At 41.1% G+C, this 18,906-nt stretch overlaps 1 protein-coding gene across 1 annotated transcript in view; it reads right to left on the reverse strand.

The window, feature by feature from the left end:
- Window positions 1-18,906, reverse strand: part of plgrkt (plasminogen receptor, C-terminal lysine transmembrane protein) — a 54,928-nt gene that overhangs the window by 32,559 nt on the left and 3,463 nt on the right. The window contains exon 2 of the mRNA XM_063048928.1: window positions 2,495-2,582. Coding sequence (XP_062904998.1) covers window positions 2,495-2,575 — 81 coding nt within the window. The 5' untranslated portion in view covers window positions 2,576-2,582. The remainder of the gene's footprint in view (window positions 1-2,494; window positions 2,583-18,906) is intronic.

The following is an 18,906-nucleotide window of genomic DNA, read 5'->3' on the forward strand; positions in this document are numbered from 1 at the left end:
GAGTAGACAGATATGTGCAAGAATTGAAGAATTCCTTAAGTGTCAGGGAATGATATTCTGTATCTAGTATTAGCACTCTGGGCTCCCTCTGTAAATCCGGATCACTATATAAAGCCCAAGAGTGATGCACCTTGGATATGTCTCCAGTCGACAGCCGTAACACAAAATCACTCATCATCATTGCCCTTTTCTGGAGGCACTTTTCAGAATATTCTGCTTCAATCAGTGGTCTAACTGTTGGGAGATAAGGGTCTTTCCTCTTTCCTTCATCCCTCACTCCTTTCCACAGAAACAGAACAGCAACATTATTGGAGCCATGGAGACACTTAAAAGCACTACCAGGGTCATCAAGTTCAAATGCTGGTGGGTCCTACATTAAGAAAGAGGGTTGAATTATTCTTCCATAATGTGGACATCAGGGATTAGATCTTTTTGTGGAAGAGGAGCAGCATGTTAACAGGTAACAACAATTCGAGTTTTCCAGCTAACTACCAATGGCTGATGCTAGACAGTAACACACAGGTCACAACGTTTTCATAGTGATAAATCAAGAAGTCTTGTTGCTGCAGCATACAGTGTAAGAGCTCAGTGAAGAATGGCAAGTAGTAGTGTGATCACTCGAATTGAGTTGATGCTCTCCTTTTGGTGGGTCCTCAGTTTGCTATAGAGGCTGATCAAGAATCCACGTATTCTGGGCAGTGTGGGTGAGAGTAAGTTGTGCCTGTGGTTAGTGGCTGGGTCTTTTGGTTGTTCAGTCTCTCCTTTGACATCTGTCACTTGTTCTCTGCAGTACAACAGAGCTCACTCTCATGTAGCAAAGATGTCCTCCAGGTATATCTATTGAGTGCAATGTCTTCCCAGTTTTTAGATGCAATGTTGAATTTCAGGCCGATGTTGGGGTTATCTTTGAAGCACTTCCTTCGTCCACCTGGGGTTCGCCAACTTTCCTTCAACTAAAACTTGAGAGTCTACTTGACACTGCCATCCAACAACCTCGTTTGGGGAAAGAAGTTCAATGAGAACACCCTGAGGACATAGAACACTGGGGTATGGGTAACTCCACCATCCTCAATACCTGCAAAAACATCCTTGGGGACAAGTCCAGAAAACATCAGGGTTGGTTTGATGATAATGACATGGAGATAGAACAACTCATCTCTAAGAAAAGGAAAGCCTTTTGTGCCTGGCAGAATGATATTGGCAATGAGGCCAAAAGAGAAGTTTACTCCAGAGCCAAGGTAAATATCCAGCACAGGGTGAGGGAACTAATGAATTCTTGGTGGGCTGAGAAAGCCCAAGAAATCCAGAGACCACAGACTCTGGTGAAATAAAAGGTTTTTTCTGAGCCACCAAAGCAGTCCATGGTCCAGGTTACTTTGAATTAAACCTTCTGTGCTCAAAGGACAGGAAGAATCACTAAAGGATCAGAAGAATATCAACTACCAATGGTGAGTGCACTTTGAAGAATTTCTTGACCTTGAAAGCACTGCTGAACTGCATATTACTAAGCAAATCCTCCAGAGACCTATGAGAGAAGACACGAGGGAACTTTCCAGCTTGAAAGAGGCCCATGATGCCTTTAGGAGCCTGAAAAGCAAGAGAAAAAGCCGCTAGTCTTGATGGTGTCCCAGCAGACGTCCTCAAGGGAAGTGGACCAGCATGCCTGCACCACATACTTGTCCTGCTCCTGAAGGTCTGGGAAAAACAACTGCCCTCAGAGCTCACCTTAAATGTATGTCCTAGTACAAGTCTTTTCAACCCTGAAAAGAAGATACCCACTGTCTATCTATGCTTCTCATAGTTTTACATATTTCTTTCAGGTCCCTGTTATTCCAGAGAACACAACCCTAGTTTGTCCAACCTCTCCTTAGCACACATGCCATCTAATCCAAATAGCATCCTGGTAAATGTCTTTCCAAAGCCTCCATATTCTTCTTATAATGGTACGACCTGCAGCTATTTCAGCTGAAGACTCTCTGGCATACCTCCTATCATTTTCTTTGAAACCAATGCACCCAGGATTAACTTGAGACACACTGAATTGTTTCATGTATTCACCTGCATGCAATAATGGCTGCAGTTCATAGGTAATTATTGCATTCACCTGTGAAGTGGGGTCCTTTGTATTATTGTTAATACTTCTACAAAACAACGGACAGATTAATTAATAAAAGTGTACTCAGTTACAAATTTCTTCCATTGTTTTATTCCATCTTATTTCCAGCCCTTCCTGCTCACTACGTTATTCTTCACATAACTGCAAACTATCATCCATGGTTATCCGTGAAGTGGTTTGTTTATGACCAGAAGATAAAGTACTATTCATCCAATCTGACTAATGAGAATTTGCTTTATTAATATCACTGAAAGCATTTATGTCAATATGGCAAAGCTTTTGTGTAGCATTCACCAATTACGTTCTATTAAATTCATAAATGTGCTACTTCCAAGCATTAATTTGCTCATATGTCAGTGGATGGATATGTCGTTGTACCTGGAGAGCACTGTTTGCTGCCATGAACTCTTGCTGTTTCTTTAGGCTTTCATCCATGGATTTAGACATAAAAAAGCCCATACTGGACCTGTAAACAAAACAGCAAACAAAATAATTTACAGTATATGCATGTATTCACTTATTCATTCCAAAATGATAAGTTGTCATTTTGCAGCAAAATAAGTGATATTTTACATTTTATAAAATAACGTGCTCTGTTTCTCACCTATATTAAGGGCACATACTGTATATATGTGTTTGTATTTGTAACATGATGCAAAAGCAATCAAATTTAAATTCTTGTTCTGTTCTAAAGTGGATCTTTCCATTGCTTAAGATACAATTTGAAATTATGGAATTCAAGAAATAATGAGGCAATACCACACATGTTTTTATATGAGAACCTGATATCATTTGCTGAATTTTTTTAATACATCATCTCAGCATCAGTGTCAAAATGATGTAACCTGTCATTCTTTACAACGCAGTATCCCATGGAGATTCTCAGTCTGACAGAATATGCCAGACTGCACATAATTCTTCTGCCTTTGGCGGGTTTACTTAATTTGTACTCTTCCTGTCTGAGCTTGCATCATCTGTTTAACAAGAAGCCGGTGTACGATAGTAATAAAATAGACATAAACATCACTATCATTCATAGCATACGAAAGCTACAAAACCTCTTCTCGAGGGCAATGTTTCAACATAACTAAATCCTGAAGCAATTGTTCGCTTTTATTTAGCAAAGTACAACCAATGATTCCAATTAGTGAATATCTGGAGGCAGTCAACTGTTTAGTTAGGCCCAAGCACTCGAACCAAATCCATCAGTACAAGTAAAATTTCTAATAAGCTCAGTGACCTCAGTATTGTGTGGGGTAAAAAAGAAATCATCATAGTTAACACTGTAAGAAACGCGATATATTAGTCTGTGAGTGCAATTGGCCAGCTTCACCACCAGCTCCTATGTTACTAGCAATCTGATGAATTTACACAATAAGCATGGTTTCTACTGGCAACCTACACGACAAAATTCCCGCCACTGCTTGTAAGGAGTTTATGTGTTCTCCCCTTGACTGAGAGGATTTCCTCTGGGAGCTCTAGTTTCCTCCCACAATCCAAAGATGTACTGGTTGGTAAGTTAATTGGTCATTGTAAGTTGTCCCTCGATTAGGCTAGGGTTAAATTGGGGGTCATTGCGCAGCATGGCTCGAAGGGCTGGAAGGGCCTGTTCTGCACTGTATCCTGATGAATAAATAAATAATAAACAAATTTGTAACAATCTTAAGCAGCATCTATGGAAAAGAGTACGCAGTTAACGTTTCAGGCTGAGACTCTTCATCCATCCTGATGAAGGGTCTAGGCCCAAATGTTGACTGTTTATTCTTTTCCCTAGATGCTCCTTGGCCTGCTAAGTTCCTCCAGCTTTGTGTGTGTGTGTGTGTTGCTTGGATTTCCACCCTCTGCAGATTTTCTTGTGCTTGTACTTGTCTTAATGATCTTTTATTCATCTGCTTAGACAGTTACTCAGGACTAATAATGACTTTTTTTCTGTTCTCTTGGAAATAAATAAATTTGAAATAATAAAATTCAGTGGATGTGAAAGTTTGCAGATACTTTCCAACAACTAATTTTGCCACTGAATGAAATAACACCTAGCACAAATTTCTTTTTGTAGGTAAGCATTTGCCTTTGCTGTAAGTCTCCCTCTTGTGGCAGAATCTACAATGTTATGAAGAGAACAGCAAAAGTCTTCACTACCCATAAAAGTTGCTGGTGAACGCAACAGGCCAGGCAGCATCTCTAGGAAGAGGTGCAGTCGATGTTTCAGGCCGAGACCCTTCTCTGGTTTTCAGTCAAGCACGCGGTTGCCAGAAGAGGAGATCGTCCTGGGAAGCTCGGAGATTTGTAAAAACTAAGGTCATTTGCTAAGGAAATACTTGATTAAAGTGATAGACCTTAACAAATTTCTTATACTCTTGTTTCTTATACTCTAAGCAGTAAGCTACTCCTCTGGCAGGAATCAGTGTGTTACATTTGCAGCAGAATTGTTAAAATCTCTGACATGATGTGGTACTTTTTGATAAATGGCACATGCCTAGGACAATGCAGACAAATGTAAACTGAGTCAGAAAAAAGTGATATAACAAAATTAGCACTAAAATACCAGTGACAACTAATTAATGTCATATCAGGATCTTGACCATTCCTCTGCTGATGGATTGTCCCATTTACTCTTGGAAAAGGAAATACTGGAAAATTTATATTAAAAAAAGGACACTCCTCTTGATGTATTCTCCCTAATTTTTTTTTTGTGTGCCATTCTCTGCCAGAGCCTCGGCAACCACTTTTTTTCAAGTGGTTGCCTTGGAGGAAAGATTTTGTGAGTGGTCCCCCACGTCCTTCTCACAGCACAGTTTTTTTTAAAGATGAGGCCGAGTTGCGAGCTCAACACGGAACCCAGCACGGATGAAAAGCTGGCCAGGGAGCGGTCTGACTGGATTCGAACTCAGGAACCTTCGCTCCGGAGTCCAGCGCTGATGTCACTGTGCCACCAGCCGGGCTCCAGTCTCCCTAAGACAAATTGCAAATCTCCCTCTTATGGCAGTGATGATCCAAAGGCAAACCAGAAAAGACCCTACAACACCTCAGGCCTACACAGCAACCCAAAATGGCTGGAATGTGCAGCAGAAATTCCATTTCCCCCATTTTCACCAGCACTGGGATGAACTTGCCCTTGACGGAGGTTGCTTTACGTGAGGAATAAGAGTTGTGCCATCCACGCTGAGAGCTAAAGTGTTGGATGAGCTATATGCCGATCATCCAAATGTGGTGTAAATGAAAGTGTTGGCTCAAAGCTTTGTCTGGTGGCCTGGGAGAGACAGCAGATCGAGCAGCTTGCCATACATTGCTTGAGATGCCAACACGTCCAGAAGATGCCAAGAGCAGCACCTCTCCATCCCTGGGAATGGCCTGCATTGCCCTGGCAGAGGATTCATGTGGATTTTGCTGGCCCATTCAAGGGCAAAAATTTCTTGGTAAAAGTGGATGCAGCTACAAAATGACCAGATGTGTTCCCAATAGCCTCCACTACAGCCTTGCACACTGTTGATGTGTTGGGAAGCTTGTTCGCAAGGACTGGTGTTCCTGAACACTTAGTCAGTGACAATGTATCTCAGGTTGTCGTGGAACAGTTCCAGCAATTCCTGAAAATGAATGGAATAAGACATATTCCATCTGTACCGTACCACACAGCTACTAATGGCTTGATGGAAAGTTTTGTCCAGAGTCTAAAGAACGCAATACAAACATTATCAGCAGAACACACAATACTAACACTGAACCAGAAGCTCACCAATTTCCTTCTTGCATATCATAATGCAGCACACTCCACAACCAACAACTCACCAGCTATGTGTTCCTGCATCATCCGTTGTGGTCACGCTTTGGTCTCCTCAAACCCAATCTCAGAAGAAGTGCAAGACAGACAATTGAGGACTCATGAAACAAGGAGGTTCGATGTTTCACCTCTGGACAAGCAGCCCTGGTGAGGGACTACAGAGGTGACCAAAAGTGGGTACTTGGGAAGATTAAGAACAAAACTGCACCACTCTCCAACACAGTGGAGATTGAATCTGATATCATCTGGAGCGACACATCGATCAGCTGAGGAGAGCTGGCAAGTGTTAGAGAGGAAAGGTGGCTACCGCTGTTAGAATCACTTCCTGCAGCCTCAGAGTAAACGCCAACAAACCACCATCGAGGAGGCCCCAGAACCTGAGATTGTTTCACAGCCACAAGTCTCACCTGTCAAACAGAGTGATTCCTCCTTGTCAGGAAAGACATTATCCCACAAAAGTAAGAAAGCTTCCACAGCAATCAAATCTTCAGGCCTGAATGAGGCAATTTAAAATTTACTACTCTGTGGATGCCTGTATATGGTATTTGCATTATGTAGTACATGGCGAATGTACAGAAACAGAAGAAACTCTGCAGATGTTGAAATCCAAAGCAACACACACAAAATGCTAGAGGAACTCAGCAGGACGGGCAACATCGATGGAAAAGAGTAAACAGTAAACATTTTGGGCCTTTGTCAGGACTGGAAAGGAAGGGGAGAAGTCATAGTAAGAAGGTGGGAGGAGGGGAGGAAGAAGTACAAAGCAGCAGGTGATAGGTGAAACGGGGGGGGGGGAGTGAAGTAATGAGCTGGGAAGTAGATTGGTGAAAGGGATAAAGGACTGGAGGAGGGGGAATCTGATAGGAGAGGATAAAAAACCATGGAAGAAAGGGAAGGGAATGGAGCACCAGAGAGAGGTGATGGCCAGGTAATTTGAGAAAGGGAAAAAGGAATGGTGAAGGGGGAAGGGGGGTATGTCAAGTTATAAAACCACATAGGGAATACTGTGTGCACTTCCGGTCATCCTACCACAGGAAGGATGCCATTGAACTAGAAAGAGGGCAAATAAAGATTCACAGGAAGGTTAGTGGACCTGGAGCACTGGGGTCGTAAAGAGAGATTGGACAGGCTGAGGCTAAGAGACCAAGGAGTGGCTTAACAGAGCTTTACAATATAATGAACTCAGTGGCCATTTTATTAGGTACCTCCTAATAAAGGAGTGGACCCGGTCTGGTCTTCTGTTGCTGTAACCCAGACATCCCACCTCTCCCAAAAGTTCCGGGAGCCTCCCGCATATTAATAGTGGCTCCCTGATGCCCGCAAATTATATACAATGTCCCAGAAATCAATTTTTTGAGAGACAGAGAGGGAGAGAGAGAGAGAGCGAGAGCGAGAGGGAGAGGGAGGAGGGAGAGGGAGGAGGGAAGGGGGAGAGGGAGAGGGAGAGGGAGAGGGGGAGGGGGAGGGGGAGGGAGGAGGGAGGAGGGAGGAGGGAGGAGGGAGGAGGAGAGGGAGGAGGGAGGAGGGAGGAGGGAGGAGGGAGGACAAAGGAGGGAGGAGAGAGGAGGGAGGAGGGAGGAGAGAGGAGGGAGGAGGGAGGAGGGAGGAGAGAGGAGGGAGGAGGGAGGAGGGAGGAGAGAGGAGGGAGGAGAGAGGAGAGGGAGGAGAGAGAGGAGAGAGGGTGTGTGTGTGTGTGTGTGTGTGTGTGTGTGTGTGTGTGTGTGTGTGTTCTAAAAAAAGAAAATATAAAACGTACGTCACCCCAGACTACACTAAAGTGTACCCCTGCCTAATAGGGGTCAAAATAATGACAGTGTTGTTCACCACACTGTTTGCAACAGTGACCTTTGTATTGCCCATGGTGGGTTAAGACTGTAAAAGACATGTTGAGGTGAGTTTAACAGGTGTCATTCGTTCATTAGCATAGCTAACATTATTTAAACTAGCTGGCTAGCTGCTAAGGAGCTACTCTTTTGCAGACATCCCACCTCTCCTGGGAGTTCTGGGAGTCTCCCGCAAATTGATAGTGCTACCTCCCGAAATGAGTTTTTGCAGGGTGGGATGTCTGTGTAAACCATCGGCATGTTGTGCATTCAGTGATGCTCTTCTGAACACCACTGATGTAACGCATGCTTATTTGAGTTTCTGTCACCTTTTTGTCAGTTTGAAACGTTCCAATCATTCTCCTGCAACCTCTCTCATTAACAAGGCCTATTTGCCCACAGGACTGCAGCTCACTGGATGTTTTTATTCACACCATTCTTTGAAATCTCTAGTCTGTTGTGAGTGTAAATCCCCAAAGATCAACAGTTTCTGAGATACTCAAAGCACCCCATCTGGCACAACAACCATTCCACGGTCAGTCACTGAGATCACATTTCTTCCACACTCTGATGTTTGTCTGAACAACTGAACCTCTTATAATTTTTCTTCGTCTTCTTCTTGTAAGGTTTAACAGCAGTTGTAAACCAAGATGAGGTGCATTGCCACTACCTACTAAGTTGGGAGTCTGAAACAAAGAGACAGGGAGTATACCCTCTAAACTCTTCCCCCCTCCAAAAAAACCTCAAATGATATCATAAAGTCTAAAGCATTTCAGAAAGTCAAATATTCAACCAAATTACGATGACAGTGATATCCTGACAAACTTTCAATGTTACACTGTGGCTGTCGCAAAGCTGCAAGACTGCACCAGTGAACCACGGCAACGTTCTGTGGGCTATATACAATATTTTTAAACATATCCCTTTCAAATTACTCTCACGGAAATCTGGATCATGTAATTTCCCTCTAAGCAACGTTCTTTTAATCAATTAAATTATCTACTGATTCACAATCAAAGTTGAAAATCATCAGGGTCCCCAACCACCCAGGCCATGCTCTCTTCTCACTACTGCCATCAGGAAGTAGCACAGGAGCCTCAGGACTTGCACCACCAGATTCAGCAACAGTTATTACCCCTCAGCTATCAGGCTCTTGAACCAAAGGGGATAACTTCACTTGATTTCACTTGCCCCTTCATAGAAATGTTCCCACAACCTATGGACTCATTTTCAAGGACTCTTCATCTCATGTTCTCGATTGTTATTGCTTATTTTTTATTATTATTATTTCTTTCTTTTTGTATTTGCACAGTTTGTTGTCTTTTGCACATTGGTTGTACGCCCAACTTGGTGCGGTCTTTCATGGACGTTATTCCATTATGGTCTTATTGAGTATGTCTGCAAGAAAATGAATCTCAGGGTTGTACATGGTGACATACATATACTTTGATAATAAATTTACTTTGAAGACCTCAATTTAGAAATTAGATGTTTCCTTTGCACTGCATAGGAACTGCATTCAAATATATGCTGTACCGATTCTTGACAGGTGCACTCCCTGCAAGTGCCAGTCTCATGCTTATTAATTCTGAACAAGGAATGATACAGCATAGTATTTCCAATACATAAACTTGTAAGTACAAGCTCTTCCCTCTTGCTATACCCATCTCCCAGTTGTGTACCCACCAGCCTCTGAATTTTATATAAATGCTGTCCTTTCTTTTCCTTAACCCAACATTGTTGCCACGGTGATTGAGTATAATTTTTAATTATTGCTTTCATCTTCCCCTTACGCAAAGGCACCAATACATTTATATTCTTCATTTGAATGACTGCTTGGCAAAAATGTCTGCAACTTCATTTCCTTCAACCCCAACAGAGTCAGGAGCCTATGAAATGTATACCCTGCAGCGTCAACAGATGTCATCCAACCTCATGAAGAATGTCTGGGCTACAATTTGAAATACCCGTCTTAATACCTATGTCAAGACCGAGAACGAATCAGAGCACAAAAGTACATAATCATAGCAAACATATCCAACCCTTTCCAAGGCTAAAATCATAGCAACCATCTCAAAGGTGAATACTGATACTTTGATAATCTTTTCTTAATTGTCACCTGAAGCCTCGGAATATAAACAGAAACACCTGAATGACGTCACTGTTTCTTTTGAACCATCTGTGTAGATAAGCAAGAATCCATAATATCTGCCTTGTATATATTGCTGAACTTCTGGTGCCACTGACAAACATTCACTCATTTTCATCTTTTCCTGAAGGCCCAAATCAGCCACAGGCAAAGGGAACAAACATGGAGGAGTGACAGAAAGGATACACTAGGACCATATTCCACATTAAACAACCCAAGATATTGTGTCCTTCCCTTTCCCATCCACCCAAATCTGAAAACCTTATGAATGCAATGCTCCCAATGCTCTACTAATGTTGCCAATATTGGATGAACAACTTTATGTCATCTTACGTTAATCCAATAAACCATTGCTAACTGTAACCTATGTAGATGTAAAGGTACTTCACCCATTTCTACCAGTAACGCCAAAATTGGGGATGACTTAATAGCACCACAACATAATCTCAATACTTGAACTTGATCTTGGAGTGAGCAGATTAGTATACAGCTTACTTTCCACTACTTTCCACAAAATTAAAAAAAAGTATTGTGATAACCATTCATTGCATTGTCTTACATACTTATGAAGTTAGTGAAATAGGTCTATAACTAGAAGGATCTGATTGATCCTCATCAGGTTTCAATATAGGGATAACAGCTGGTAATTTCCAGGAAGCAGGAAGTCACCTGTATTGTATTAAAGAATTTCAAAACCAACATAAGCTTTGAATCCAACAACCGTGTAAACATATTATAACAAATATCATCTTTCCCAGGTGATGTCTGACCAGCACCATTAATAGCCCTTTTAAATTCAGACAATGTAAATTCAACATCCAAGCAGGAACTGAAACATTCTTTTTTCTCAGCAATCTGAGGGTTGCTCCCAAACCTGCTTCTCTACAAGAGATCTCTCTTCTTGACTTAAATCGGCTGAACTACATACACTGACATGATTTTTGTAATAATTCAGCTTTTTCAGTCAGTAACGGCAACTTTCTCCCTGCCGTACAAAATGGATCATGTTTTCTGACTCGCCCATTTTCTGTATCAAACCCCAAACTTCCCAGATCTGGATCTCTTTCCTAACACTATCATAGTACGTTCTCCAATACATTCTCTTTGCCCTTCTCACTACCATTATAACTATAGTGTGAGCCCTTTTACATATATTGTATGAAATATCAATAGGAGTAACACATCCTAACCTTCTTAAAAGACTTATTCCACAGCTTCACAGCTCTCTTATATTCATCCATCCACATGAGAACAGCTCTACTTTTATTAACTCCCAACAATCTGTTAATTGATTCCTTAGCTACTGAGTACAGAGCCCAAGGTACTTTTACTCAGCTCAATATCCTCCAGAACCAAATGATCAGAAACCTACTTTTACATAAATCATCAAACATATCCTAACTTGTCTTTTTAAAATTCCATCTGTGGATATGAGAACATTTCCTCTGATGCACATCTTGTACAGATAATGGGAAACTTTGGGAAATGTACACTTCCCACGAACACACCCTTGCTATATCCTCAGATACCAGTGTAAGATCTACAGTAAAACAATGTTGTTAAATAGATTTGTCCTTGTACTCCTACCATCATTAAAGCACACCATGCAATTTTCATCCAGAAAGTTTTCAACCACCATTAACTTTTTTGTTACTGCAAACCCACATAGTACTATAAGCATTAAAATCCCCAAACCATTTAACCTTATTTTTCCCATTTCCAGCCATGCTTACCAATATATCAGGTGTAAACTTTTCACAAGGTTACAAAAATGTATTATGCATATTTTATCATTCTGTCCTTAAATTCCAACTACAATTGAATCATTAAAAGTCAAAGGTAGTCAATCCTCCTCCATTACCCATTTACTAATCACATCTTATGTCAACATAATCTCATATTTTAAAATTTCGACAAGATTTCAACTAGGTTTCTTGTACGCATAGAACATCAAGTTTATCTGGTAAATCTTAAATAAATTTATTAAACTCCTGACCATTAGCTAACAGGCTTCTAACATTCCATTGTTGGATTCCAAAAATAATTAACAACCCTCCCTCGGTGTCTAAACATTATTTACATTTTTATTTATTTTGTCTATTGAGATACAGTGTGGAGTAGGCCCTTCTGGCACTTTGAGCCACGCCACCCAGCAATCCCCCAATTTAATCCTGCCTAATTATGGGACATTTTACAATGACCAGTTGACCTACCAACCAGTACATCTTTATACTATAGGAGGAAGCTGAAGGACCCGGGCGAAACCCAAGCAGTCATGGGGAGAACGTACAAACTCCTTTCAGGCAGTGACGGGAAATGAACCAGGTCGCTGGTACTATAAAGCATTGTGCTACACTACACTCTTTAAATGAATCCTATCCAGCAACTTTCTTCCAACAAATTTAATAAGATATCCGTTCTCACTCGACCACAAAATCCTTTTAAATGTATAGCATATTCTCCCTGACTAAATTATTTTTAACTTGATCTATGAATACATCTAGAGGCATTCCTGTGATTACTCCCCAAAGCCTGTCATTCAATACAATTCCTCGGTGTTACTTTCCTTCCTCCCACAGCTTTTAACTGCAAAGTTTTCTCACATTACTTACTATCTTTACAAAACACTAAGAGTGTCCCATCTCTAAATGGTTTTGCACCCACAATATCCTCCAAAACTTTCTTTCAATTCCTTAGCTAATCTAATCAGATTGATATCAGAAACATGTCCATATTCAAAACTTAACAAAACATTAAACTCTTTCTTCCTTCTTTAAATCCTGTCTACTGCTTTCATCACTGCATGACAAGCCACCACAAGACTCAATCGGACACTTCTTCTTCCTGTTTCCCAGAAACCTGCCATTCACCTGCCTTCGTACAACTCCTATCACCCAATGCCACCTCCCATTTGCAATTTCTATCTTCTCCATCACTTCCTGCCATCTCTCTTCCCCCCTCTCCCCATCTAAGAAAAAACTCCAAACAGTAGGCTTAGTTCTTTGCTCCAACCCCAACCCAGCTCAGGAACTCCTCTGACCAATGTCCAGCGGCTGAAGCCAGTTGAACTCCTTGACCATATCTGCATGCTTTTATGCATTGAGTTGCAACCACATAATTGGCTGGTTAGATATATACATTCATGAGCACCTGTACATGTGTACCTAATAAACTGGCCACTGAGTGTATAAGATAAATTGCCAAAGTCTTTCCTCTGGGGTAGAGGAGTCCAAAGTGAGAGGGCATATGCTTAAAAAGAGGTGGGGGGGGTGGAGATTTAAACAGCAACTGAGAAGCAACTTCAATGGTGAGTATATGGAACGAGCCACCGGAAGAAGTGGTAGAGGTGGATACAATGAGGCATTTGGACAGGTACAAATGTAGGCCATGTTTAGAAGGTCAAAGGACAAAGTTTAGAAGGGCATTTTCTGCCAAATACAGCAGGGGTCCCCAACCTTTTTTGTGGACTGATTTAATATTGACAATATTCTTGCGGACCGGCCGACCCGGGGCGGGGGGGGGGGGGGTTGTGGTCAAGTTCAACAGTGCGAGATAGGGAATGAGGAAAAGTGCAGCCAAATCATATCGTTTCCTCGCGGCCCGGTAGCACACGCTTTGCGGCCCAGTGGTTGGGGACCACTGAAACACAGGAAAACAGCTCAGTTAGGCAACTTGGTCAGCATGTCTGAGTTGCACTGAAAGGCCTGATTCTGTGCCGTATGGCTTAATGAACAGCTGCTGTCTCCCGACTCCAGTCTTCCCTCCTCCCCACCTGATCCTATCTGCTCATCACCTGGTTTCACCTGTCACCTACCAGCTCAGCCTCATCTCTTCTCTTTTATACTGGCCAACTTCCTTCTGCACTTTCAGAGCAGTTTCAGGGTCTAGACAAGGGTTTCTCAACCGTGGTTCCGCGAGAGATTGTGATTATGAAAAAACATTGTTCTTTGAGCTTCATGAGATGTTAGCACTCTCAGTGGTGGGCAGTGACCAAGCGGACCTGTTAGCAATCTCGTTAGAGGTCTCCCAGCACGGTACAGCAGTGAGCAGTAGGACCGTGTTTATTTGGTTGAGTCCATTCTCAGTTTCTGACGTGAGAAATGGGTGGCCGCTGATAATTGGTCAGCACTGTATTGCATGGAGGGGAGGATGGTAGGCTGATGTGGAGCGTGAAGTGCGTTTTGCAAGCATTGAATGGACTTGCCCATTTTTAAATTTTATTAACCCCTGTGTTTTAGACATGTTTGATGGTCCAGTGTGGCTGTTTTTGAATTACAATCTTCTGAGTCATTTCACTGCAGTAGACTAACAATGGACACAAAAAGTCATCTTTACAATGAAAGCTACTTATCAATGGGTTTTACATAGACTGCTGATCCAAGTTGTCCTATTCCATTGTGCCCAGTCTGTGACAAACAACTTACAAATGCAGGAAAACTGAAAAGACACTTAACTATAAATCACAGCCAAATGACTCATAAAAGTGCTGATTATTGTAAATGGCTATTGGAATCTCAAAACAAGCTATAAAGCTTTTGTGAATAAAGTCACAGTCAGTAAAAAGAACCAGGAAACAAGTTATTTAGTAACAGAACTTATTACCCAGAAAAGGAAAAGTCACACAGTTGGTGAGAATCTAATAATGCCAGCATGTAAAATTATAGTGGGTAAAATGCTAGGACAAGATGCAGTATGAGAAATTGAAAAGGTTTCACACACAATGATGATGATGGCTGGTTCTTTGCTTGAGAAGATCAGGAGGAAGAATAGTTCTCAGGAGTGATGGCAGGATCGTTGGTGACTGTAGAGGCTAATTCTGTATCTGCAGACTCTGGAGCAGTAGGGACACAGGAACAGCTGGAATGCGGGCACTTAGGTAGTACGATCCTCCACTTCTCTTCAGCAGTCACTCTTCTGGATGCCTCAAAATTCTTGGCTGCTCTGGCGATCAGCGTTCTCCAGCAGTCTCTGTCACAGAAGTCCACGCGGAGCTGCCTGAGCAGCGATGTGGCTTCATTGCTTGGAAGTTGAGCCTTCTCCAGGACCTCATTGTCGGAGATATGATCCTGCCAGCTGATACCCATGACAGAGCGGAGGCAGTGCTGACAGAAGTGCTTGAGCAACTAGATTTGCTTGTGGTACAAAACCCAGGCTTTGGAGCCATATAGCAGTGTTGTGACAACGGCAACTCTGTACACCTGGATTTTTGTGGACAGGCGCAGCTGGTGGTTCTTCCACACGTTTCTGGAGGTACCCAAAGGCACTGTTAGCTCTGTCGACTGCTAATGTCCCTTACTACCTTCGCGTTGTTCGAGATGACGCTGCCCAGGTAGAACCGCTTGACCGCAGTGAGAGGTTGTCATAGGTGATCCAAGGTGGGTTGTAAATGCCACAAGGGGGCTTCTGATGTTGGATCATTGTTTTCTTCAGACTGATTGTTAACCCAAAAGCCCTTGCAGCCTTGGTGAACTGTGACTGCAGCCTGCAGCGCATCCTCTGCGTGCATGAGAAGAGCACAGTCATCTGCATATAGTAGCTCGGGAATGGGTTCTTGCATGGTTTTTGTTCAGGTGAGAAGGCGGCCACACTCAAAATGTACGATAAGTCAACATATTAATGATGTCACATGATACTGAACAGATTTTGTGTGATAAATTGAAAACTAACAGCTTCTCTATCCAGGTTGATCAGTCAATAGATTTCACCATTGAATGTCACGTTGTAGCACTTGGAAGATTTGCTAATGATGGTGAAATTCAAGAAAACATTTTCTTTGCAAAGAACTGCCCAAAACAAGCAAAGGCCATAATGTATTTAATGTTTGGTCTTCATATCCAGAAACAAAAGGTCTGTCTTGAAGGAGCTGTGTTGGCATCTGTACTGATGGTGTCCCATCAATGTCTGATTCCATGAGAGGTTTTGTTTCTCTTGTAAAAAAAGAAAATCCTGATGTTATTACAATACACTGCCCTCTTCACAGAGGGGTGCTGATGTCAAAATCTCTCGGAGATGAAATAAGTTCTGGATGATGCTACAAAAATGGTTAACTTTCTTAAAGAAAGACCAGTTTCCTCAAGAATGTTTAAAAAACTGTGTGAAAATCTGGACAAAGAGCACACCGGTCTCCTGCTGCATACAGAAATCCAGTGGCTTAGCAGAGGAAGAATTCTCAACAGGGTGTTTGAGCTGAAAGCTGAATTGCAGGAGTATGCAGACCAGATTTTGCTGAGTGCTTTGAAGATGAAAAATGTCTGCAGAAACTAGTTTACTTAGCAGCCATTTTTCATCATATGAACCAGTTGAAGGCCCTGGAGAAAATGTTTTGACTTCAAGTGACAAAATTCTTAGATTTAAAAGGAAACTGTATCTTTGGAAAAATCATGTTGCAAAAGGAAATCTTGAAATATTTCCACTGCTGCTTGGGCTTGATAGTGAGGAAGGTCATCCAAAAGTCTTGAGCCTTATTGAAAACCACCTGGAAGAACTGCAGAACAAAACTGAACAGTATTTTTCCTCCATTTCAACACAAGTGTTTGACTGGGCCCTTTCTCTGAATCTTCTGCTCAGCCCAAGAATTTGACTTTGAAGAGGGAAAACTTCATGAGCTGCAGTCTGCTTGTGCATTCAAGATGAGATTTACTGAACTTCCCCTGGACAAGTTCTGAATTTCTGTGAAAGAAGGGTATCCTGCCATTTATAGGAAAGCAATTAACATTTTACTGCAGTTTTCAACTTCTTACATGTGTGAACAGGCTTTTTTTTGTTTAACAAGCATCAAGAGTAAGGATAGAGATGGTCTCATTTCAATTGAATATAAATCCATGTGTGCTTATCTCAAGTTCAACCTAGAACTGAGTATTGGTGCAGCAAAAACCAAGCACAGGTTTCACATGCTAGGCCTATATTTGAGCCCAATCATGTCACTTAGCAAGAAAATGTTTTTTCAAAGTCTTGTATAAAATTGTGTCTTAGGCTGTATTTTCATTCATATTGCTTTGGCTTACGGTTTTTAGTAACTTGAATATTCAACATTGTCATTACATTTTCATGTTGCAAATAGCATTAATTAAAATCAATTTACAACCTTTATTTAAAGTAAATCTACCAAGCCTGCCTTTAGTAAAATTAAATCTCATTTTGGTTTAAGCCAGTTATTTAACAAATGTATTCTGTTTGCCTTATGAGTTTTTAAAATTTATGAAAGGGAAAGAAAGATTAATTTCAAGGAAGGTAAGCTAAGCACAACTACCTGTGTTTTTTCAGGAAGAGTTGCCTAAAAATTCTTTCTTTTTCAATCATTTATTAAGTTTCAAATTAATAAACATAGCAATAATAATAATGATACAAAGAGATTGGGATTACATTACTAATGGTTAACACGTACAAGCACAGATTTCAAGTAACAAATGTAGTTTAGCCTCCCAATCTCTTAGTAACTAACCATGAAAAAGATATTTCATAAAGAGAAAATAAACCCCTAAACTAAAAAAAAACAAAGATTGCGCTGCCATATTTCATTAGCTAAAATTATTATTTGTCATTAACTCCGCTCCCCTATACACGAACAAAATATTACTAAAAAGGATTCAGAAAGGGTCAACTTACATCATATGAAAATTTTGAATAAATTCATTCTCTACGCAAAAGAGCATTGACAATTATTTTTGTATTATTATATCTACGACTTACTGATCACGTTAATGTACCGTGAGCTGTAGGTATAATAACATTTTAACACAAGGATTCCCAGAGACCTGAAAATTATTTCAATGGTTCCTCCACAGCAAAAAAGTTTGAGAAAGGTTGGTCTAGACTAGTGGTTGCGACTAGAATAGATCGCGATTGACCGGTCGATCCTGGAGACTTTCCCAGTAGATCCCAAAAAAATGAAAAATAAATACACAAATACATTTTGCCTGATAAACCTTTTGATGCAAATATGTAGTAACTTCTACTTTGAAAAAGGACCACTCGAGAACTTCATGCCCAAAAGGAACAACTTTATCTAGGACAGTAAAACGATATTCGCATACAGAGGTTTTCACTAATGCGCACCGGACAGAAAAGACCGGAAGGAAAACCCCGCAACCCCGGAAACAATCTTCTTCTTCTTCTTGTGTTGTTTTATGGTGGTTGGTAAACCAGCTTTAAGGTGCATTACCGCCACCTGCTAGACTGGAGTGTGGATCGTTGAATAAACAAGAGAAGGGAAAAGAATTGCATTCCCTATATTCTATATAATAAACCTGAGTATTCCAGATACTTCATGATATAGATCTGTATTTCTCTTGAATTCCCACGTAAAATGTCTTCTATACCCACATCAGGTTTTTTGCTTATCTTAAGTGCTCCTATCATCTTTACTCTTTTTTTGATACTTCTTACATTTTATCGATACATGTTCAACTGTTTCTGGTTGATTACAGTATTCATACATCCCAGTTGGATGTTTCCCTATTTTGTGTAATGTGTAATTAAGACTAGTGAGTCCAATTCTCAAACGACTGCAGATCACTTCTGTCTTTCTATATTCACTTGACAATCTTTGGTATCTGACTTGCCTCCGTATTTTGTACAGTTGGCCCCTTGTTTCACTCTCATCCCAATGCTTCTGCCATGTCTCCTCAATATGTGTTTTAATAATGCTCTTGACTTCCGCTTTGCTAAGAGGGATCTGGACCTCTACTATAGACAATTTGAGCGATTGTTTAGCTGTACCATCCAACTTTTCATTACCCTCCACTCCACAATGAGCAGGAACCCAAAGAAAGCTTACTTCTATCCCATTTTTGGACAGTGTATATAACTTGTACAGAATCTCCAATAAAATATCCTGTCTACTTTCTGATTTTCTTGATTTGGTCAAGGTTAATGCAGATAAACTGTCTGAACAGGTTACAGCCTTTTTGATATTATTTTCTTCTATCCAAGATAATGCACTCAATATTGCCATTAATTCTGTTGTATACACTGATAGATGGTTTGAAGTTCTTTTCCTGATACTAGTTTTGCTCTGAAGAATGTAGACTGCAATACCTGA

Source organism: Mobula hypostoma, chromosome 5 (assembly GCF_963921235.1).
Source record: "Mobula hypostoma chromosome 5, sMobHyp1.1, whole genome shotgun sequence".
NCBI classification, from domain to species: domain Eukaryota; kingdom Metazoa; phylum Chordata; class Chondrichthyes; order Myliobatiformes; family Myliobatidae; genus Mobula; species Mobula hypostoma.